The 24,138-nt window shown below is 42.5% G+C and overlaps 1 protein-coding gene across 1 annotated transcript in view; it reads right to left on the bottom strand.

Moving 5' to 3' along the window:
• SCN11A (sodium voltage-gated channel alpha subunit 11) overlaps positions 1–22,666 on the bottom strand; it is a 70,991-nt gene extending 48,325 nt beyond the window's left edge. Inside the window, exons 1-8 of the mRNA XM_081245273.1 lie at positions 22,369–22,666; positions 18,699–18,862; positions 17,623–17,715; positions 14,381–14,509; positions 12,841–12,944; positions 8,947–9,114; positions 8,096–8,159; positions 624–765 (exon numbers count right to left, since the gene is read on the bottom strand). Coding sequence (XP_081101399.1) covers positions 624–765; positions 8,096–8,159; positions 8,947–9,114; positions 12,841–12,944; positions 14,381–14,509; positions 17,623–17,715; positions 18,699–18,862; positions 22,369–22,635 — 1,131 coding nt within the window. The 5' untranslated portion in view covers positions 22,636–22,666. The remainder of the gene's footprint in view (positions 1–623; positions 766–8,095; positions 8,160–8,946; positions 9,115–12,840; positions 12,945–14,380; positions 14,510–17,622; positions 17,716–18,698; positions 18,863–22,368) is intronic.
• Between the last annotated feature and the right edge of the window lie 1,472 nt (positions 22,667–24,138).

Raw genomic sequence — 24,138 nt, forward strand, 5'->3', positions numbered from 1 at the left:
ACATGCTGGCGTCTGAATCCTTCCTCTGCAGAGGGGTGACTTGACCTCGAGTGGAGATTATACACTGTAGCAATTGGTCTCTCCCCAGCCCTGGTTAGCTCAGCTACCTGCAGCATCATCTACTGCCTCCCCCATCACCTAGAGCTCCTGATGCCCTATCTCTCAGCAAGGAAATGCCATCTGTACATTCACACAGAAGTCATAGTGACTTTACTGTGACTTTCTCAAGGGTATTTGCATTTTTTAAATTAAAAAGGCAAGAGAGAGAGCAATGCTGCATGAAAGCTGAAGCACTAGTGGTGGAACTTCAGTCAGTGGAGAATCTGGAGAGGGGTGATATTTCTAGGAAGAGGAGTCTTTTTGTACTCTTCTTCCAAATATCACATTTATAGTCTTTTTTTTGATGTTTCTAATGGAATTTCTAAAACACAATTTAACAGTACAACTGTTAAGGATAAGAAATAGATGACAAAGGTGAAGGAGAGATGGTAGGTTATAAATAAATGATGAAGAGATAGATACGTGATGGAAAGGGAGAGAGGAGGCAGGGAGACAGAGGGGCAGGGAAGAAAGGGGGAGAGAGAGAGAGGGAAATAAAGAGAGAGAATGAATAAATAGATAACCTGTTGATAAAGCTTCTCCCAGGAATCTTGGGTCATAAGCCGGAACACAGCAAGAAAAGACCAGCCAAAGTTGTCAAAATTCGTGTAATTATAGTCAGGATTTTTATTGGTATGTTTGCATTCAAATTGTTCAGAACAAGCCCTAGATATTGAAAACAAAGGAACAGAGAAAGAATTACATACCCTGCAGCCCACCTCCCCTCGACACCCTGCCCAGGGCACTGATTCTTCCAAGAACCATGGGCTCACACTCAAAAGTCCTAGGTGAAGAGAATATTTATAGAGTTGGCCATCCTCCATCTTCCAAGCCTCCCTTTCTATATCTAAACATGGGCACTCATAGACTCTTTTCAAATGGATTGGTTAGGAAGTTCATATCGGCAGTTTTTCATTGAAAAATTAAGTGCAGTGACATAGTGAACACTTTACAGTAAAAAAAGGACATACAATGAATATGATGTCTCCCTCTCTCCCCACTCAGTCCCACTTCCTAGAGGCACAGTTTAACAGTTACTTTAGTAAATTTCCAGAAGTCCTCTATGAATATAAATGCACATATTATCAATATACATTTTCTATAATATATGAATGGGAGCATTCTTTGAACACTCTCTTGCACTTTGCTTTTTTCACGGAATGGTATTGATTGGGGGTCTTTTCCACCAGCATACAAGGAAATATCTCATTTCTTTTCATGCCCTACAGTTCTGGGATTTATATAAGTGCTTTGCTAATGCTAAATATTTAGGTATCAATTGTTATCAGTCCTCTATTCTTACAAACATTTAGGTTTTACTTTAAAAACAGTAGATATCTTGCATATAGGTCTTTGTCCACATCACCAAAAACAACACATCACTGAGTGCATCTATCGAATATACTATGAGTATGTACTTTCTTAATTTGTAATAAACATAGTATTTTTATCAAAGTAACACATACATGTGGTTTAAAAAAAGTCACATGGCACTAAAAGGCTTGTAATGAAAACCATTCCATCATTCTTCATCTGTCATTTATACACCCCAAATTCAACAACTTTTAGCTCTTTTAGGTCTATGATCTCTAAGTATAGTGCTTTTACTGGGAGAAGATCAAGGTGGCAGAGTAAGAGGCTGCTGAGCTCACCTCTACCAATGAATACACCAAAAATACATCTACATGGGACTTCCCTGGTAGCACAGTGGTTAAGAATCGGCCTGCCAATGCAGGGGACACTGGTTCGAACCCTGGTCCAGGAAGATCCCACATGCCATGGAGCAACTAAGCCCATGTGCCACAGCTACTGAGCCTGCGCTCTAGAGCCCGCAAGCCACAACTACTGAGCCTGAGTGTCACAACTACTGAAGCCCACATGCCTAGAGCCCATGCTCCGCGATAAGAGAAGCCACTGAAATGAGAAGCCCATGCACCACAACTAGAGAAAGCCCGTGCACAGCAACGAAGACCCAATGCAGCCAGAAATAAACAAATAAATAAATTTATATTAAAAAAATACATCTACATGTGGAGCAATTCTCTATGAAAACAAACTGGATACTGGCGGTAAACTGGACACAAGACTGTAAAGAAAGATCCACACAGAGTCAGAAAGGAAGGAAAGAGAAGCAATCAGGTTGGGACTCCCTAGTCAGGGGCACAGAAGAGAGGGATATCATGGGCTCAGAGATCCTCCCTGGGGAGTGAGGGGTTCGAATCACATATTGGGCACCCCAGCCCTGGGGTCCAACACCAGGAAGACAAGTTCCCTTAGCTGGTTAGAAAACCAGTGGGACTTACAAGAGGGCTGTAACAAACTGAGACTCTGCTCATGAAGAACATATGCACACGCTTGCTTAATCTCAGGAATAAGGTGGATGCCCACTCTCACCAATTCTATTTAACATAGCATTGGAAGTCCTAGCCACAGCAATCAGCCAAGAAAAAAAAAAAGGCATCCAAATTGGAAGGGAAGAAGTAAAACTATCACTATTTGTAAATGACATGATACTATAGATAGAAAACTAAAGTCTCCATCAAAAAAGCTATTTGAGCTAATAAATGCATTCAGTAAAATTTCAGGATACAAGATTAATATTCAGAAATCTGTTGCTTTTTATATACTAATAATAAACTATCAGAAAGAGAAAGCAAGAAAACAACCCCATTTAAAATAACATTAAAAAGAATAAAATACCTAGGAATAAACTTAACCAAGAAGGTAAAAGACCTATACTCTGAAAACTATAAAACACTGATGAAAGAAACTGAAAATGATACAAAGAAATGGAAAGATATACTGTGTTCATGGATTGGAAGAATTAATGTTGTTAAAATGTCCATCCTACCGCAAAGCAATCTGCAGATTTAATGCAATCCCTATCAAAATAACCATGACATTTTTCATAGAACTAGAACAAATAACCCTAAAATTTATATGGAACCACAAAAGACCCTGAAGAGCAAAAGCAATCTTGAGAAAAAAGAACAAAGCTGGGAATATCATGTTTCCTGACTTCGGACTACACTACAAAGCTACAGTAACCAAAACAGCATGGTATTGGCACAAAAATAGACACAGATCAATGGAATAGAATATAGAGCTCAGAAATAAACTCACGTACTTATGGTCAATTAATCTACAATAAAGGAGGCAAGAATATACAATGGGAAAAGGACAGTCTCTTCAATAAATGTGGTGGGAAAACTGGACAGCTACATGGAAAAGAATGAAATTAAAACATTTTCTCAAACCATATACAAAAATAAACTCAAAACAGATTAAAGACCTAAATGTAAGACCGGAAACCATAAAACTGCTAGAAGAAAACATAGGCAGAACACTCTTTGACATAAATCATAGCGATATTTTTTTGATCTTTCTTCTAAGGCATAGGAAGCAAAAGCAAAAATAAACAAATAGACCTAATTAATCTTAAAAAGTTTTGCACAGCAAAGGAAATCACTGACAAAATGAAAAGACAACCTACTAGATGAGTGAAAATATTTGCAAATGATATGACCGATAAGGGGTTAATATCCAAAATATATAAACAGGTCACACAACTCTATCAAAAAAAACAAACAACCTGATTAAAAAATGGCAGAAGACCTGAATAGACATTTTTCAAAGAAGACATACAGATGGCTAACAGGCACATGGAAAGATGCAGAACACTGCTAACTGTTAGAGAAATGCAAATCAAAACCACAGAGATACTACCTCAAACCTGTCAGAATGGCTACAATCAAAAAGTCTACAAATAACAAATGTTGGCAGGAATGTGGAGAAAAAGGAAGACTCGTACACTGCTGGTGGGAATGTAAATTAGTGCAGCCACTGTAGGAAACAATATGGGGTTCCTCAAAAAATTAAAAATAGAATTACCAGGGCTTCCCTGGTGGCGCAGTGGTTGAGAGTCTGCCTGCCGATGCAGGGGATGTGGGTTCGTGCCCCGGTCTGGGAGGATCCCACGTGCCGCGGAGAGGCTGGGCCTGTGAGCCATGGCCACTGAGCCTGCGCGTCCAGAGCCTGTGCTCTGCAACAGGAGAGGCCACAGCAGTGAGAGGCCCACGTACCGCAAAAAAAAAAAAAAAAAAAAAAGAATTACCATATGATCCAGCAATTCCACTGCTGGGTATATAGCTGAAGAAAATGAAAACACTAATTCAAAAAGATACATGCACCCTAATGTTCATAGAAGCATTATTAACAATAGCCAAGATATGGATGTAACCTAAGTGTCCACCAACAGATGAATGGGTAAAAAAGATGTGGTATAAAAAAGAATGAAATGATGTCATTTGCAGCATCATGGATGGACATAGACATTATCATACTAAGTGAAATAAGTCAGACAGACAAAGACAAATATCGTATGACATCACTTATGTGGAATCTAAAAAAATGATACAAATGAACTTATTTACAAAACAGAAACAGACTCACAGACTTAGAAAACAAACTTATGGCTACCAAAGGGGAAAAGGTGGGGGGGAGGGATAAGTTAGGAGGTTGGGATTAACATATACACACTACCGTACATAAAATAGGTATTCAACAAGGACCTACTGTAGAGCACGGGGAACTATACTCAATACTCTTTAATAACCTATATGGGAAAAGAATCTGAAAAAGATTAGATGTATGAATATGTATAACTAAATCACTTTGCTTTACACCTGAAACTAACACAACATTGTGAATCAACTATACTCCTACATAAAAAATAGAAAAGATGCGGTGTATATACATACAATGGAATATTACTCAGCCATAAAAAAGAGTGAAATTTTGCCATTTGCAACAATGTGGATGGACCTGGAGGGTGTTATGCTTAGTGAAATAAGTCAAACAGAGAAAGACATATACTGAATGTTATCACTTATGCATGGAATCTAAAAAATGAAACAAATGAATATAACAAAACAGAAACAGAATTAAATATATAGAGAATAAACTAGTGGTTTCCAGTAGGGAAGGGGGGCGGGGCAAAATAGAGGTGGGGATTAAGAGATACAAACTACTATGTATAAAATAAATAGGCTACAAGGATGTATTACACAGCACAGGAATATAGCCAATATTTTACAATAACTTCAGAGTATAATTTATGAAAATACTGAATCACCATATTGTATACCTGAAACTAATATGATATTGAAATTCAACTATACTATAATTTTTTTAAATGCTTATACTGATATTTGATTTATCAGTTTTAGTCTTTGTTGACTAGCTTTCTGCTGTGGTAGATAAGGGTTTCCCAACATCCCACCCTACTTCACCACTACTTATATCACTCTCCATGGAAAATATCATGGCCTGTGTCATTGGGTCTCCTGGGTCAGATACATTTTTTCTTGGCTCTTTTGTGTTGCTCTTTCTAAGTTTTACTCCCTCATTTTTCTGGACCAAACCTCAAGTAGCTTTTTAGGAAGACTGGGTGATCTTTGCACATATGGGTATATCTTTACTCTGCCTTCACAATGGAGTTACAGTTTGACCAGAAATAGAATTTGGGGTTGAAAACAGTTTTTCTTCAGAAACATAAAATCACTGCTCAGCTATTATCCCTATGTTGTTGTTGAGGATTCTGATACTGTTCCTTTGTGGGTAACCTTTTTCTCTTTGGTTTTCAGATCTTTTTCCCCAAAGGTTCTGAAATGCCATGGAAATGCACCTGACATGGTCCTTTTTCATTCATTGTGTTGGCTACTTTATGGGCCACTGAGGTATTTGCATCTTTAATCCCAGGGAAATTCTCTGTATTATCTTTGCTAATTTCCTCCCTTTTGCTTTTTCTGTGCTCTATTTCTGGAATTCCTACTTAGTCAAAAGCTGAAACTTCTAGATTGATATTTATTCTCATATTTTCTGTCTCTTTCATTGCTTTATCTTTTAATTCTATATTGATTTTTTCTATTCTCCCCCTTGCACTTCTCACCACTATCCTACACATGCATTTGCACACACATATACATGCCAACACCCCTCCACAAGTCTTGTTCTGTCTCCTAAATGTCTTTGGGATTCATCCATCCATTTCTCTTCATCTCCGCTGAAGAGCTTCATGACTCTCATCTGTATTAACATAGCCTCCTAAGTGACTGCTTCGTCTACTCTATCCATCCATTCTCCATGTAGCAGACATAAGTGAGTTTTAAAAGTATCTCATCTGATCAGATCTTGTTTCCTTTGTGATTGAGGTCAAAATCCTCAGCAGTGATGGGCTACCAGGTCCTGCATGGTTGGCTCCTGTCTCCTGCCCCTCTGCCTAACAAGCTGCTGGGCTTCTTACTATCCCCGCACGTCCTCATGTCCTGAGGCTTTCATCCTTGCTATTTGTACCGTCAGGAATCGTTTGCTCTATCTTCTCATCCACCAGAACTTCCCACTCATGCTTCATATCCATGTTGTAGTCACCACTCAGTCAGTCCTCAGAGGAGGCAGTGAGTAAAGGCTGAAAACCAGGCCTGGACCCTGAACAGAGGCCTGTCTGGGAAGGTGACCTCAGATCTGCCATCTCCTTGGAAACTACCACGTTATGATCAGTGTCAAAGGTCATGTACTAGGAGTTCGCTTACTGTAAAACTCCTGAGCTTTGAGACTATACCTAGACTGAGAGAGTTGTGACTGGCACACAGTTGGAAACCAAGGCTTCTGCATCTGTATGTTTAGATGGCCCACCCCACCTTGGATTTTGCTTATAGTAACCATACCTGCCCTGCATGGATGATGGATCAAAGAAGCACTGTTGTGACAGCTGTTGAGCTCCTCATTGAATGAGAACACTGTAGGTGCAGTATGTCCTGCCGAGGATCATTCTAGAGAGCTCAATAAACCTTGTATTAAAACCTAATAAGTCTCTGAGTTTGACCTAATCAGTACCTGTGACCACCACAAGAAGACTTCCGTAATTTTACAGGCAGAGTTACGTCTCTGTTATCTCTCTCAGTATCTACAGATCTCTCTTATAACATTCATCACACTTTCAAGAATTTACTGTACATCTCTGTTGCCTGAAAGATGTCAATTTCAAAAGGGCAGCACTCCTTTGTTTGTACTTGGATTCCTAGGGCCTAACACAGAGCTTGGCACACTGTTGGCCCTTGATACCTGTTTGTTATTGAGAGATGAATGTAGTCTATTTCATCAAAGTGCCTAGCATATTATCTTAATTTGAAATATACTCAATAAACCTTCACTGAATGAATCTCTCACCACAGAGAGTACTAACATCCTGGAAGAAGGAACAGTATCCCCAAAGGGTCAGAGGGCTACTAGCTGTTGAAGTGAATGTGTATGAACACACGTACAACAGTGTGTGCAATTAGAGGCAGTGGGGGCCACAGATCAACAAACAGAAGACGTGTGCTGAGATGTCTTCCATCAGGGCCATGTCATTGAACAGGAAATAGGTCTAGATGGGGCTTTCAGTCACAACATCCTTTCTTACCTTTGATAGCCTTGAATATCCGCTCCATAGTGTCAAAATATCCCTATATTTTCAGTAGGTTTCTCATCAGATACAAATTCAATATAATTTGGGAGAGAGAACTGCTCTAAACACTTGGAAATAATTTTTAATTTAGTAATGCACATCTAAACCTGCTTAGAGGGACTTCCCTGGTGGCGCAGTGGATAAGACTCTGCGCTCCCAGTGCAGGGGCCTCGGGTTCATTCTCTGGTCGGGGAACCAATCCCACATGCATGCCGCAACTAAGATTTTGCATGCCACAACTAAGGAGCCCATGTGCTGCAACTAACGAGCTGGAGAGCCACAACTAAGGAGCCCGCCTGCTGCAACTAAGACCCAGCACAACCAAATAAATAAATATGTTAAAAAACCCAAATAAAATAAAATAAACTTTCTTGGACACATGAAATAGTAGTGTTTGAGAACTACCACCACTGCTTCTACAAGTCATTAGATAAAGACTGTCTGCCATGTCACTTCAAAAAGATAGAATGAAGAGTATAAACATCTTACCTGCTCTCCATCCATGTGCCACATATTCTGAGTTCAGTGGACTCTTTCTTTTCAAAGCAATAGTCTGAGAAGGAAATAATTATAAATTCAGATTTGAAAAAACAACATTGAAAGGAAAAAGAATAGCAAATATGCCGGATTATGTTCGAAACAGATGGTTCAGAATCCTCCAAAATGATCAAAGTGATCAAAGTGATCTCGATGAAATGATCCAGAGAGGAACTAGAACCTAAGCCCTCAGGAAGATGCAAGAGAAAAAGAGGGAAAAGGAGAAGGAAGGAGAAATAAGAGGAGGAAGCAGTAACACCACCACCACTTTGCCTCTCAGTACATAGAACTGAACCAGAGACCACCCCTAGGAGAAGCTGGAAACAGGGTCAGCCCATGAGAAGCTCATAAACCAAGACAGTCATGGAGAAAGTGTGGCCACATAAAATTCAGGACACATGAAATTGATATAGGGTTGACCTCAGAGTGGAGAGGGTGCAACATAAGAGGAGCAATATCATTGAAGAAAATACTTGGGTGGGGGCAAGCATTGTGGGAAGTTGCTGGTCCCCTTTGGCCAAAGCCAGGCACTCTGAAGACTTCTGCAAAACATGACAAGGAAGTGGGCAGAGATGGAGGATGACACCACTCCTATAGATGTGGCTTCAGGATTTTCCTTCTTCATGGAAACCCAAAGAATGAGGTAGTTCTCTAAGAAATGCATCTGCCCACTTGAGAACCCTAGAGGGACTAGTCATCTCTTGATCCTAAGACACTCTGTAATGCAGATCAGTAGACATATGAGTGGGGATAAATAAAAGTTAACCATGCACAAACCAAGGAGTGAAAGGTGGGGTGTTTACCTTTATAGTCAGAGTCACAGTCTTTCCTCACACATTTCTGGTTCAGATTTCCCATGAAGAGCTGCTGACCTACCAGGGCGAAGATGCTGAGGCAAAAGAGAGTCAGGATCATCACGTCGACAAGCCTCTTCACAGAGCGCAGCAAGGCCCCAACAATGACCTTCAGACCTGGGGAAGAGGACAGATGTGGGGAGAAGCCCCCCACTCACACACACACACCAGACACAGGCAAGGAACAGGGAGGGAGCAACAAGGCCTCGAAAGTTGTCTGATTGCATGCTGGTATCAGAAACTGGCCTGGCCTAGGATTCTGAGGCCATAACTCTGTGCCTTAGAAGCTATGGGTCATCAGAGTGGTCCACTAGTCTAGGACTCGGCCTCTTTATCCTGCTCTACAGATGCCACAGGGTTGCTCTGAAGGGCAAGTGAGAAGACTTTGAGCAGAAACATGTCACAGAGACACAAGACATAACTTGATGACAGTTGTGCAGGCACCTCCACGGCTGGGGGTCACAGGCAGCATTAAGGCCAAAGTGAGGCCTCCTGAGAGAAGGAACAGAGCTGTATTTAACATTTGGTAGCTACTACCTACTATAAGGTACACGAGGTGCCATGAGATATAGCTAAACTGGGGGGTCAGGGAGCTGGAAGAAGGAGCTTTGTCTGGACCCAAATAATAAGGATGTCTTAGGAAAAGAAACTCAGATTACTACTTATAATAAGGGTTTTTAAAAATTCATTCAAGAAATATATTTACCAAGCACCTACTATGTCCATGGTACACTGTCAGGCTGCCAAAGTTACAAAATAAAAAGGACATAGCCTTGTAGTCTGTTGGTAAATGTTTAAAATCAGCTCTTGTAGGGAGGGGAGGAGACAGAGAAAGTCTTCATTTGCAGCATTTACAGATGTCCTTGTTTGCTGAATTCCGGAGTGTAAATCCCTCTTCTCCCTCCACACACCCCTCTCCCCCAGCTGCTTTAAAGCTACCAACATGACGTCCCTGGATGCAGAGCTGGGAAAAGATGTGCACAGTCTGCTGGGGAGTCGGAACAAGTCAGTCCCAGCACAACACTGAGTCACAGGCTCTGCTCTCAACACAACTGGAGAGAGAAACCAGCAGATGGCATTGGTAATGTGTGGGATGACACTAAGTGACAAAGTTTCAGTTGATCAGCATAAACCATGAATGGTAGACTTGAGAACACAAAGCAGCATCTGACGGGAGGCCAAGCCCACGGCAGATGACCTTCCACCAAGGGTGATGCCACATGAGGAGGAGACTTCAGGCCAAGCTGGGACATCCACTGGATTCACCAGTGCTCTTATGTTCATGCCAAGATCACGCTTCCCCTGCATGGTCAGGGGCACCAAACACAAAAATACTGTAACCTCATCTACGCCTGATTTTTCATCTGTAACAAGAGGCTCGAGTCTTCTCCAAAGCAAGATGATTTGGATGAAAGATAGCTATGATTCCTGAATTATTTTTACATAGTCCCATAAAAGATTGTATCTCATACTCTTCCTTCCAAAAAGCATCCAGGGATCTCATGTGTTTCATGAGTCAAAATGGAGAGTACGTTCACCTGCTTAGAGATGAGGAAGGGAACATGAAAGCTGCTAAGTATCTCCCTGAATGTATATTTTACCCACGCGAAATATGAGGGACTCAGCTCAGGCAGAAAGCCCCTAAATCTACCTGGGAAACGAAGGTCCACCTTGCAAAAGAGGAAGAGAAAGAGTGACATGTTCTACATGAAGTGTCCTCTGACTGCCAGTTGCTTTATCACTATGCAGTTGTTCTTCTGGAGTTTCCAAAAATAACCCCACTGCCTCTGTATGAAAAAGATCCAAATTGCCTGAAGTTTTGATAGAAGAGACTAGAAGAAGAAGGGAAGAAGAAGGGGGGAAGGAAGGAGTCCAGAGGGAGAATATTTTTTAATAAAGTTTTATTTTGTAAAGGAAAGGAGGAAAGGGGAAGGAGAAGACTGTGCCATAATAACCCCATTTCTGATAAACTGGAATTCATATTTACAACCCCGTCCTTGGCTTCATCCTGATCCACAGAGCTCCTTCCTTGCCTGGCTTCCAAGAGACCACTTTTGCTCTCTTTCCTCCTTTACTGGTGGCTCTTGCTCATCTCCTTTGCTGTTGTCTCCTCTCTCCCCTCCCCTTTAAGGTCTCAGTGCCTGGGACTCAGTCCTTTGTCCTCTTCTACTTTCCATCTATGCTCATTTTCTTGGTAATCTCATCAGATTCCATGGCTCTAAATATCATCTACAGGCTCACAATCTCCAAAATGATATCTGAAGCCCTAGAACTCCAGCCTCATATATCTAATTGCCTACTTGGTACTTTGACTTGGATGTCTCACAGCCATCTCAAACAGAACACATGCAAAGCTGATTCCTTATCTGACCCCCAAGGCCTGCTCCTCTCACAGCCTTCCTTTTCTCATTCAGTGATGATTTCATCTTTCCAGTCACTCAGACAAAAAACCTTGACTCATCCTTTACTCTTTTTTTGCTCATATCATGTATACAATCAACCTGTCAGGAAGTCGTCTTGTTTCCACCTTCAAATGTATACAGAATCTGAGCACCATTTACCAACTCTTCTTCCACTGCCTGATCTGAGAGCACCACCACCTCTTGCTTGGATTACGGCAGTGGCCCCTGTGTCAGTTTGGGCCCTCTGAGAAGCAGACACTTTGAGACCAGATTGCAAGAGATTTCTTGGGGAAATGCTTGTGAGGAATAATCTGGAGGGAGGGAGTGGAGGGACAGAGAGAGCCTCAGACTGTGACACAGGGCTGACACCTGGGAAAGGAGATCAGGAAGGAAGCAGGATAGACAGGAAGTGCCTCAGACTGCAGTGCTGCTGTGAGACAGTCTCACCCTGGTTGCTGAGGAGCCGCTGAGCCAAAGTCCCGCATAGAGGAGTCCCATACCCTTCAGGGGGGGGCCTGCACTAGCGGCCCCCACATGCAGGGAAAGCGTGATCTTGGCATGAACATGAATGCAGTGGTGAATCCAGAGAGGGGGCAGCTGGGACCATTAGCCAACTGCACTCCCTGCAGCAGGAGATCTGAGCAGCACATTTCCATGGTGACCAACATGCCTCCTATCTGGTCTTCCTGCTTCTATCTTTGCTCCCGCACATTCTGTTCCCCACACAACAGCCAGAATAATCCTTTTAAAGCCTGGGTCAGGTCATGACTCCTCTGCTCAAAGCCCCTGCATGGCTTCCATTTCTCTCAGAGCAAAGCCCAAGTCTTCCCGGTACTTAGGTGCTTCCCCTTCACCTCTGTGGTCCCTCCTCCACCACCTGGCCCCTCATTCTGTCTGCTCCAGCCCCACCCACATGTTTTATAGTCCTCGGTCTGTAGACTGGCTGCTTCCTATGCTCAGAACACTCTTTCCCATAAATCTGCTTGTGAAACTCCCTCACCACCTTCAAATCTACTCACATCTCACCTTCTCAATGACACCTATCCTGACCACCCCACTAAAAATTTCAACCTGCTTCCCTGAACCCGTGACTTCCAAGAGCCACCACATCGCCTACTTTTCCATTTTATTTTTCCATGGCATATGTTACTTTCCAGCACGCTATATAATTTACTTATTTATTATAGTTACTGCTTAAGTCTGTCTCCCAACCCCCCATCTAGAATGTAAACTCCATGAGGGCAGGGACCTTTGTCTGTTTGCTCATTGATATATCCCAAGCAGCTAGCACAGTGGATATTAGGTGCTCAATACATATTTGTTGAATGATCAAATAAATGAATAAAGCAGAGTTTGTTAGTTTGTGGTTTACATGACATATTGAGAAATTTTAACTATTCTCTTCCGCTAAGAGCCAGTGTTGAAAGTTAGAGTGACTTACCTGAAATTACTGAAATTGCTTTCAAAGCTCTGAACACTCGGAAGGTACGCAGGGATGACAGACTGATGCTGCTGTCCTTGATATATGGTGAATATGATACAAACCTACAAGACAAAGCACAAGGAAAGTCCAGGCTTGTTCAGGCATGCGTCTGCCCTGCACATCTCCACAAAGGTCACAAGTAAGCACAGCCTGAGGTGTGCGTCCACCAGAATGAAATCTGCAACCTCCCCTTCCAATCCCACCTTCATGTCAGGACCTGGCAATACCACTAGTGCTCTATTGCTATGGACCCTATGGACCACAGATTGCACAGGAGGCTGCTCTCAGCTAATCTTTACACTTGGACATAGATGAGGATTCCTTGAAATAGTCACTGCAGTTGTGGCTACATCCATGGATAACAGAAATCAACTTAAACATTTATTGACTTGCTACCAAGTTCCAGGCCTCAGTACACTTCCCTAAGGTCTCACCAGGTGGCCAAGCCCAGGAGGAACCGAGGCAGTGTGGCTCCAGAGCCCACATACTACACCATCTCTCAATAACCAGGAGCACCTGACCATTGACCTTCAAATGTAAAACTCTGAAATTAATAGTAACTACCTCAAAGGACTTTCATGAATATTAAATAGAAAAAGATATGCAAAGTGCTTAAGACAATGGCTGGCACAAATTAAATAAGGTTGGGTTTACTATAATTGTGCTGGCAATGCGCCATTGCTCCTCTTGCTTATTATTTTGCTGACTCATGAATTTGGAATCTCATCATTCAGATGCCAAATTGATGCCCTCTCCTTCAGGAAGAACTTCAACTCTCACCTCATGCCATATACAATAACTAACTCAAAATGGACCACAAACTTAATTAAACATAAGAGCCAAAACAATAACACTTCTAGGAGAAAACATGAGAGAAACTCTTTGTGACCATTCAGTAGACAAAGATGTTCTAGACCCCTTTATTCCTCCTGCATGCTCTAACAGCTGGAATCATGCACAGCTCCTATGCTAGCACTCACTGGAGCAGGTTATAATGGTCATTAAATGCCTCACTTCCCCTCTGACCTGCGGGCTCCAACAGGGTGAGAACCATGCATGATATATTTTTTTTCATTATCACAAGCCCTATATCTGGCACAGAGCCTGGTCCCATAACAGGTCAGTGTTTGGTGAATAAATGGCTGAAAAAGTAAGATCATGAGTGTTGGCCTAGAAATAGATTTGTGAGGAATTCCCTGGCAGTCCAGTGGTTAGCACTTGGTGCTTTCATGGCCATGAGCCTGGTGTTCAATATCTGGTTGGGGAACTAAGATCCCACAAGCCTCGTGGTGCGGCTAGAAATGGATTTGTGTGTGTGAAGGCCTCTGGTCAGTTGGCTACATGGTGCAGTTCAGTGTCAACCAACACTGCACTCAGAGTTCTAGGCTTTACTTGGCTGCACTCAGCCAGTCATGTGGATCTACACAGGGCCCTGCTGGAAGCCAAGGGACTTCTTTCCCACCCCTAGTCTCTTTGGTAAAAATCTTAACATTCTTACGCTGTTGCAATGACAATGGAGTCCAGCCAGTTCCACGGATCTCGAAGGAAAGAAAACTCATCCAGAATAAAACCTCTTGCCAATATTTTAACTAATGCTTCAAATATATAAATCCCAGTGAAGACATACCTACAAAGCAAATCATTCAGAACAAGAAGAAATATGATAAGCTATGTGAAAAACAGAGAGCCCATCTGTCTGATATGACCTTCATGAGGTCTGATTCCATTTTAATGTGACATTTAACATACTTGTGTTAGCAAATCAGAGTTCAGAAAGGTAAGGTCCTCAAGCACGTTCTGGTATTTGGGATTTCTGAGAAAGAGGCCCATGGATAAAGCTGTAAAGCTGCTTTTAAACACCTAGCTTCACAGCCATATTCTTGAGAGAAGCTTCAGCCAACACGGACAGTCTTTTCAACAAATGGTGTTGGGAAAGCACAATATCCACATGCAAAAGAATGAAGCTGGACCCTTACCTTATACCATGTAAAAAAACTAATTCAAAATGGATTAGAGCTAAATGTAAGACCTTAAACTAGGGACTTCCCTGGTGGTGCAGTGGTTAAGAATCAGCCTGCCAATGCAGAGGACACCAGTTCGAGCCCTGGTCTGGGAATATCCCACATGCCACAGAGCAGCTAAGCCCGTGCGCCACAACTATTGAGCCTGCATTCTAGAGCCAGCGAGGCACAACTACTGACCCCACATGCCACAACTACTGAAGCCCACGCGCCTAGAGCCCCTGCTCAACAACAAGAGAAGCCACTGCAATGAGAAGCCCGTGCATCGCAACGAAGAGTAGCCCCCGTTTGCCATGACTAGAGAAAGCCTGCGCACAGCAACGAAGACCCAATGCAGGCAGGCAGGCAGGCAGGCATGCATGAATGAATGAATGAATGAATAAATAAATAAATAAATAAATAAGTTGTGAATATTTAAAAAAGACCTGAAACTATAAGACTCCTAGAAGAAAATATCTGCAAATCATATATCTGATGAGGTTAATATTTGGAATATATGAAGAACTCCTATAAACTCAACAACAAAAAATTAAATAATCCACTTAAAAATGGCCAAATGACTTGAATAGACATTTTTCCAAAGATTACATACAAATTGCCAACAAGCATATGAAAAGATGTTCAATATCACTAATCATCAGAGAAATGCAAATCAAAACCACAATGAGATATCACCTCGTACTCATTAGGCTGGCTACTTTTTAAAAAAAGCAGAAAATAACAAGTGTTGGTGAGGATGTGGTGAGATTAAAACCCTTCTGCACTAGTGGTGGGATTGTAAAATGGTGCAACCACCATGGAAAATAATATGGAGATTCTTCAAAAGATTAAAAATTGAATTACCATATGATCCAGCAATCCCACTTCTGGGTACATATACAAAAGAACTGAAAGCAGAGTCTTGAAGAGATATTTGCACACCCATGTTCACAGCAGCACTATTCACAATAGCCAAGAGGTAGAAGCAACCCAAATGTCCATTGACAGATGAATAGATTAATAAAATGTGGTATATACATGCAATGGAATATTATTGAGCCTAGGAAAGGAAAGAAATCCTGTCACATGTGACAACATGGATGAACCTTGAGGTCATATACTAAGGGAAATAAACTAGTTTAAAAAGACAAATATGGTATGATTCCACTTACAGGAAGCATCTAGAGTAATCAAATACACAGAGACATAAAGTATAATGGTGGTTTCCAGGGGACTGGAGAGGAGGGCAGAATGGGGAGTTATTGTTTTATGAGTACAGAGTTTCAGTTTTGCAAGATTAAAAGAGTTATGGAGATGGAGAGTGGTAATGGTTGCACGTCTGTGAGAATGTACTTAATACCACTGATCTGTACACCTAAAAGTGATTAAGATGGCAAATGTGATGTAATGTGTATTTTATCACAATTTTTAAAAAAACTATTTCCATTTTATTCTTTTAGTTCTTCATTATGTTCTGTCTTCTAATTTATTTCCCTTCTTCCCCTTCCTCTTCCTCCAAAAGACAATACTCTAGCTCTCTTGTTATAATCCCAATAAAAATATGCTTGGTTGGTGCACACACACACATACACACACACACACACACACACACACACATGCTGGTCCCACATCTGGGACAGAAACAATCATTTCAAACACTCTGCTGGTTCAGAGTAAAAGAAGTGGACCTTTTCTGGTAGAATGTCCAACCATTGTTAGCCCTCAAAGCTAAAGAACTAAGGTCTTGGGAACTCGAAGAATCTCAAAGCAGCTAAGTCCAAGAGCAGAAATGGTCATGAGGCTGCCTTGGGCAAGAGCCACTTCTGTTTCAGCTTTTTTCTAAACTGCTCACCTTTTAGGTGACAAATAAACACAGAAGATTAATTAATGTCTGCCCTGAAATGCCATCTTTTAAACTCAAGTATAATTTATAAAATTATAGGCATTTTGAAAAAATGCTGTAATTGCAGATGTGTGGGATTCTGCAAGTCTTCATCTAGATCTCAAGCAAATGAGACAGCCACCTCTGACTGCTATTTCTGCCTAGCCATTTAGCCTTCCACCTCCCACCCTGCCATTCTCTCTTTTCCAGCAGAAGCCTTCCAGTGGTAGGACATGTGGACCAAAATGACATCTGCTGTGGAGTACAGCCATGCCCACCAGCAGGAAGCAGGGCTTGAGATCTCCATGATAGGGAGACCTCAACCCACCAGGCAAATCAGGCCCTCTGGGGTGTGTCACTGTCAGTTCAACCATAGTTAGGGTGTTGTCAGGGCCATGGTTGTCTAGCTAGTAAACCCATTTCTAAGACTCTATTCTAAGAAAATAATGATTTTTTAAAGTAGCTTTATACCAAAAGATGCTTGTTGCAATGCTATTTATAGTAGTAAAATACGAGAGTAGTTAAGTAAATTATAGTATAGTCACCTGATGAAATATTGTATAGGCATCAAAATGGGCTCCTATTAAGCCTACATAAGGACAAAGAAGACCACTTAAAACTAGACATAAAATTAGTATGTGTGCTGTTTATTATAACTGTAAGTGTAAAAGGCCTTTAAAGACAATTGTAAATGTACATATACAAAAATGAAACTGACTCTGCCAGCATTTGTGCTGGGGATCTGGGATTATGGGTGACGTTTTCTTCTCTCAATAGCTAAAATCTGAGGTAATCATAATTCTTTTAGGTTTATTTGCTTAAAAACGTAGGACAAATGCGTGCAGGACAAACACTTACTCAGCACTCTCAGTATCTACGTTAATGCTGTCCTTCCCACGAGTCATGGCCATGAACACGCAGTTGATGATGACGGTACAGATGATGAACATGCTGAACAATGTGACCAGGGCCGTTAAGGCAGCTACACTGCAGGATGGCATGTGTCATTAGTTATTGTAGTTGAGGCTGTGGGGGTCCGTGCAGGGCCCCTTTTCTGCAGGAGCATCTGTCCTCTAACTGTGAGCATTGGCTGAGAACAACCCACAGCTGTCCCCTCCCTTAAAGAACTGTCCTCAGCCTGAATGGCAGCCTCCTCACCCTGGAGGGCTACACTCCCCTTCCACATGTCTGACCGACAGATTTACAAAACCCCGGCCTCTGGCTTTCAGGCGGGGCAGCTCTGTGATAGATTCATGCTCTGGAGATCCCCGTGGCTCCAGTTGATGCCTGATGTGGGCTCAGCTGAGCCCTTGTCCTTGCTTGGCTCCTCCTTTTGCTCCATGCTGTTTCCCTTTTTCCTTTTCCAGAGAGCACTCCCCCACTAAATCACTTAAATAAGAATCCCATCTCAGGCTCTGCTTCTAGGGAACCCACCTTAAATAGATATTCCTTCCCGTTTTCCTGAGTACTTCCGTCTACCAACCCACGTCTTTTTCACACCCCTCTTCCCCCCATCTAAAACTGCCTGGTGTCTCCTCACCCCCTGAAAATCTGGACTTTTAACACTAGAAAGTGTTTCTTAAAAAAGCTTTAAACACTGTAGTTCTAGCACAACTCATTTATCAGCTAAACACAGTGCACAGGTTGCCAGTTTACCCTTTATTTGGGTCTCAACTTAGATGTTCCTTTCTTCAGGAGGCCATTCTTGATGCCTCCAAAGCACAACAAAGCCTCTCCACACTCCTACTTCCAGACTGCCCATCTCACTAAGAAATTGCCTGCCTTTTGACCTGTCTCCTCTGAGGCCACAGGATCCCAGACAGGTGCCAGTCCCAAAACAGCCCTGCCATACAGCAGGGCCACTCACCCAGTATTTGTTAAAAGAATGAGCTATTTCCACTCAACAAACATGTGAACCCCTAGGGCTTCTGCACACTTCACATGACCTGGACTTGGTAAAAGAAACAACAAAAGGATATGAATGGACTGAAATTCTAATGGCTAAACTTCTGATTGAATTGAAAGGCCCAAAAATGAACAAGGCACGTTTGGCACTGAAGCGGTAGATTGTTCTCTTTTTGTTCAACACCATAAATGTCTGCAAAATAAACAAACACAACAGGAATTACATGCAGTGACCAAACAATATTTATCATGAGTTCATTCAGAGAAAATTCGGTGGAACCACAGGTTGAGGTATGGCTTGTCTTATTATGATGACTGTAGCTTCTGATTGGAGACCTGTCTTCTGAAGCCAGAGGTACTTTCTGACCAGCCTACACTGTCACTCTGGAAACCAAGAGATCTCCCCATGTGGCTTGGGTCTCACTCAGAGTCCCAAGACTCTGATCTATTGAAAGTCATCCCTCACTCCCAAAATAACTGTTGAGCTGTGGACTGTTCAACCAGTGAAATACTCTGGAAGCCCCAGAAATGAAGCGCATGGGCCCTGCAAATAAAGAAAAAAGGGGTGAAGAGTAATAACTGGGTCAAACAAAACCCTCTGTATTGTACTCCATGGTAATATATTTATGGAGACAAGAACTAGAAGAGAACTTGAAGAGACAGAAATAGAATTGAACATTCACACTTGGCAGATTATTTTAAATTATTTTGATTACTAATGAAAACTTTGTTGGCACAACATTGTAAATCCACTATACTTCAATAAAAGATGAAATTAAATTAAATAAAAACTTTGTAATGAATCCTAGAATAGTCAGGTACCTAGAGAGTTTATATTGTTATACCTGAGCTGTCCTACATGAAATAGTCTGCCACTCACTTCTAACCTTGAGGATTTTCAATAAAAAGTCATCACGGTTCCCAGACTTGCTCTCCCATTCCCCCCACCTCCCTGGACATAGGCAAATCTGCCTGAGGTTCTCGACTGACAGGAGAGGGCCTACAGAAGGCAATGGAAATGTGTGTGGGTGTTTTTGGTTATCTGTCACAATCACTGGAGGCTCTACTGGCCTGTAGTGGGTACGTCCTGGGATGCCAAATCCAGGACAGACACACCAAATGGTGCACTGTTCACCCAAAGTGTCCAGTTGGGCCCCACTGAAAAACACCAAACCTGCGCCCGTTTCCTCCTTGCATGTCTTCCTGGGCTCTGGGCCTGAACCTGCACCTGGACAACAACCAATGACTCACAGGCTTCTAACATCAACCCTCAGACCTCTCCCTTTCCATTTAACTGTCATCTGGCTGTCCCCTTATGTGTCCTGAAGGCTGTTATAAAAGCCTTCATAGAACTAGGGTCATTCCTGTCTCCTGTGTCATTGCTCCTTTCAGATTTGCAGAAAAGTACTACTTGACATGTAATCCAGCATATTCTCAGACAGGACAGACAGGTCTTGTCACCCAGGCCCAGAAACAGTGGGGTAGCTGCCGCCTTGGTTGAGATACCAGAACTTCAACCACTGCCAAACATCAACTTCCTTCACTGAGTTGCTGGAACTTACTTGTCTGCTGGCCATCTGGCTGCAGGGAAAATGTGGACTAGGATATTTTCTGTTTCCTCCATAACAAAATGAAATGGGTTACAGGGTTTCTTTAAAAGCTATGAGCCCAGGGGTCTAAGACTCACTTTGGGGATTCTGTGCCCTTCCTTTGGACAGAAAGACGATTTTAGGGCAGTGAGCAAACCTCTTCCTAAGGTGGGTCACCCAGATTAATAGGTGGTATGATATGGCTCTACTTCTATGCCCTTTGAGGTTTTTTTTGAATTTTATTTATTTTTTTATATAGCAGGTTCTTATTAGTTATCCATTTTATGCCCTTTGATTTTGATATTTTATTAATGCCTCCTCTGACTGCTTTAAATATTTCAACTAATAGTGTATTTAACTACACTTGCCAGGGTTTTAATGATTTAAACCTGTCTGCTTGCTGACACATCTCCACCCTTTTCCCTGTAGCTCTTCAAAAATGGAAGCTTTGAAAAGAGAGGAAGTGACCTGCGACTACAGAAAGAGCCCTTGGGTTTGAGTCCCAGCTCCACCACTAACTAGCTGTTTGACCTGGTGTAAGCCACTTCCCCATCAAGGCTTTGTCTCCTCATCTGTAAGGTGAAGTGCTAATGACACCACACATAGCTCACATGACTGCTGAGAGCACTGACGTGTCAGGTCATGGGTGTGCAGAGCTCTGAACAAGTATCATGTCTCCTGATTTAAAGGGAGGACCCAGGCTGAGAAGAGATGGTCCTAGAACATCCATCCCAGCTGTATCAGAGCCTGTCCTCCCAGGACTGGCTGCAAAACACCAAGTTGCTGCCTACCTCCTGGATCTCCTACCCAGCCTAGAGGCCGAAGGAGGCCTCCAGGAGTTATCTCACCTCCAACTACTCTGCCTCCTAGAAGCCCCTGGAATTCTGGGGCATTAGGAGAAGGAGAAATATTGGAGTGTTTTTGCTCCTTCATCTCTTTTCCCCTTTTTTGTCCTTCCCACTCATACCCAGCTTTCTTCCATCACACAAGTCCCCATTCGGCCTGGTAACCCCAAGTCTGTCCAATTCAAGGACATACAAACCAGGCAATCTTTCTTTGGAGAGGTCAATTTCTCATGGGTGCCAGAAAGGGATGCTCTCAGCATCCCATATTTTCCAGGACTTGCCCCAAACTCCCCAGCCTCCTTCCTCCCTGTCTTCAGTCTGGCAAAGTGGGTTTTCCATTCTCTGCTGGATCACACAGTGAGATGATGATGGCAAGGTCTTCTGAGTCTTTCCTGAAAGGGGATGGATGGTCTGTAGAGGACTTTCCTCACTGCCCCAGGCTTTCAAACAGCCATCAGAAGAACCTGAGCTCATGTTTCCTCACCCAGGAACCCCTTTGAAGAACTTTTACTAGAATTTCCCTACATCTAGGTAGATAAAACAGCAAGCCTATCACATATTGGCATGGAGTTTACATGTAATCTGCATATGCCTACTTGATTACAATATTCTTAAACTTCATTTATTGAGCTCCTCTTATGTGCCAAGTGTTGGTCTAGGGCTTTGACCTTCATAAATCTCATTTAATAGCCTAAAAAGCCTATTGCCTAAGAGTTTTTCAAGGTAAACTCTAGTTGCTGAAATGGACATTCATGGACAGTGATATTAATTCTTCATATCAGTATAATGCCTTACAGTTTATAATGTTTTACAGTTTTTAAAGGCTCCATAGCAAGCCTATGTTGTAATATAGGGAGAGCAGGGATTATTCCCGTTTTACTGATTAGAAAAGTGAGATTAGTGAAGTGATTTACCCAAAGTTATAAATCCAATTACTTGAAATGGCCTACACCCAACTTTTCTGACTGCTAGTCCAGTCCTCTTTCCTGACACCATCTTATGTTTTCTCTGTTCTCCTTTTACCCTTCTGCTGCTCCTCGTCCTCATTCATCTTCTTTTCCAAGACATGCATTAGTACAGAGAGAAAATTAGTACTGAAAGCCATTCTCAGGACTGTGAAAGCAATGACAGGGGGTGACAGCAAAGGAGAAGTGGGGTCTGGCCTCTTTATACACCAAGATCAATATTTGGAGATCCATGCAATGCCAATTACAGCTGGTGGTTAGAACATGGTTAGAACACCCCAGCCTCCCCACAGAGGGTACCTTATGATTTCTGTAGAATGGGTCCAAGTCTTCCAGGGGCTTCCCTATCAGCTCATGGGGAATGTCACCATAGAGCATGGGCAACTTTCTGGACACCTTTAGGTCAAGCTGAGGTCGAGGCTGGGGTTCTGCTGCTGTCTGGTCTTTGGACTTTTTTTTCTCCTTTTGGATGGCGATCCGCTTCTTGATTGCAGCCAAAGAGTCAGGAGTGAAGGGGCGGAAATTCCTCGCATCTGGGAAGATCACCGGGTAGCACCTGTCATCCATCTTCACCCTCGGGGCAGAGACAAGCAGCAGATCCTCAGAGAGCTCTGGGAGGTAGAAAATTACACTGTCTGCCCTGAGATTCCACTCTCCAAGGACCATATCATGGGGTCTACAAGAGTTGAGACTGAGGTGAGGGGGCTTGGGAACTCACTAGCTGTGGAGAAGGTCAGAAGTGGTGACCACTATTGTGGATATAAAAAGAATTTTGGGCATAGGCGAGACCAAAGCAGGACATCATTCCTGGAGGACCTGGAAATAGGTGGGAAGCTGAGTTCAGGATCAATGAGCAGAAGAAGCTCAGTCTCTAAAAATGAGACCCAAGCATCAAGGAAGACAGTAAGACTGAACCAGCTGAACTACTGAAATGGGTCCTGCAGATGGTAGACAAGTGGCCACAGTGTGAACAGGAGAGGAAGGAATAGGGAATCAAGTGGGCCATAGTTGGGGGTTGTAAAATCAAAACTATGAGTGCATGAGTCTTCACCTTTGGTCGGCAAAGTTCTTTAAATGTGATGGGATGGAAACAAAAGAGCCATAAACACAGGCATGAACATTTACACTAACATCTATGATCCTTTGCCAGCTCCCTAACTTCTGAGACCCAGACCTGGCAGAAGTTAGACCCCAAGAAAGCAAAAACGATTTGCCAAAGCTAATAAGTCACTCTATCATGGGATAATAGCTCTCCCAGCCCCTATCCCTGACAGCCCTTTCTTCAAGGACTTTCTCTACAGCCTCAGGCTTAAAACTAGACTCTGAGAAAAAGCAGTAGTGTTTAAGTTGAATGCATTTATTCCCCATGCTAGGCATCTTCTTCCTTTCTAATTTACTGAATGCCAATCTAGGACTGACTCCCACACCACTCCAAGGAATTACAATGGGGAACCCAACATAGGACTGGTTTATTCATTCAACAACCATGTGCTCAGAGCCTGTTCCAGGCACAGTGCTAGGCACTAACGGTGAAAAAACCTCAGTCTCTCCTCCAGGCCCTACAGTTACACTGCCTGCTGTAGTGGAGAAGACAGATAAAAGACACGAAATTACAGTAGAGTAAGACAAATGCTACTATAGGAAAGAAATAGAGGGTGCTATGTCTGTTCATAGGATAAGCATCTAAGCAGTTTTGCAGAATCAGGGATGGCTTACCAAAGCTTTAACGTCTCAGCTGAGACCTGAAGGAGATGTAAGTCTCAGAGAAGAAAAAAAGGGACATTAGAGTGTTACAGTGGGGAGGAAAGAACATGTACGAGGACACTTGGTTGAAAAAGAACATGGTGTCCATCAACAGGTTTTGTTTTTCCAGAATGGAGATGGTGCAGAGTGAAATGGTCAGTCAGCATTGGAGAGCATGTGGGGGCCTGTAATCCTTAGTAAAGATCATGGACTTCACCCTGAGGGTAGCAGAGTGTTACTGAAGGGTGGGTTATTACTATTATTATTATTCCAGAGGAGTAACACTATCATTTTTTTAATATCCCTCTTACTGGTGAGAATGGATAG

The sequence above is a fragment of the Mesoplodon bidens genome (genome assembly GCF_964165515.1).
Source record: "Mesoplodon bidens genome assembly, chromosome: 10".
Classification (NCBI taxonomy): domain Eukaryota; kingdom Metazoa; phylum Chordata; class Mammalia; order Artiodactyla; family Ziphiidae; genus Mesoplodon; species Mesoplodon bidens.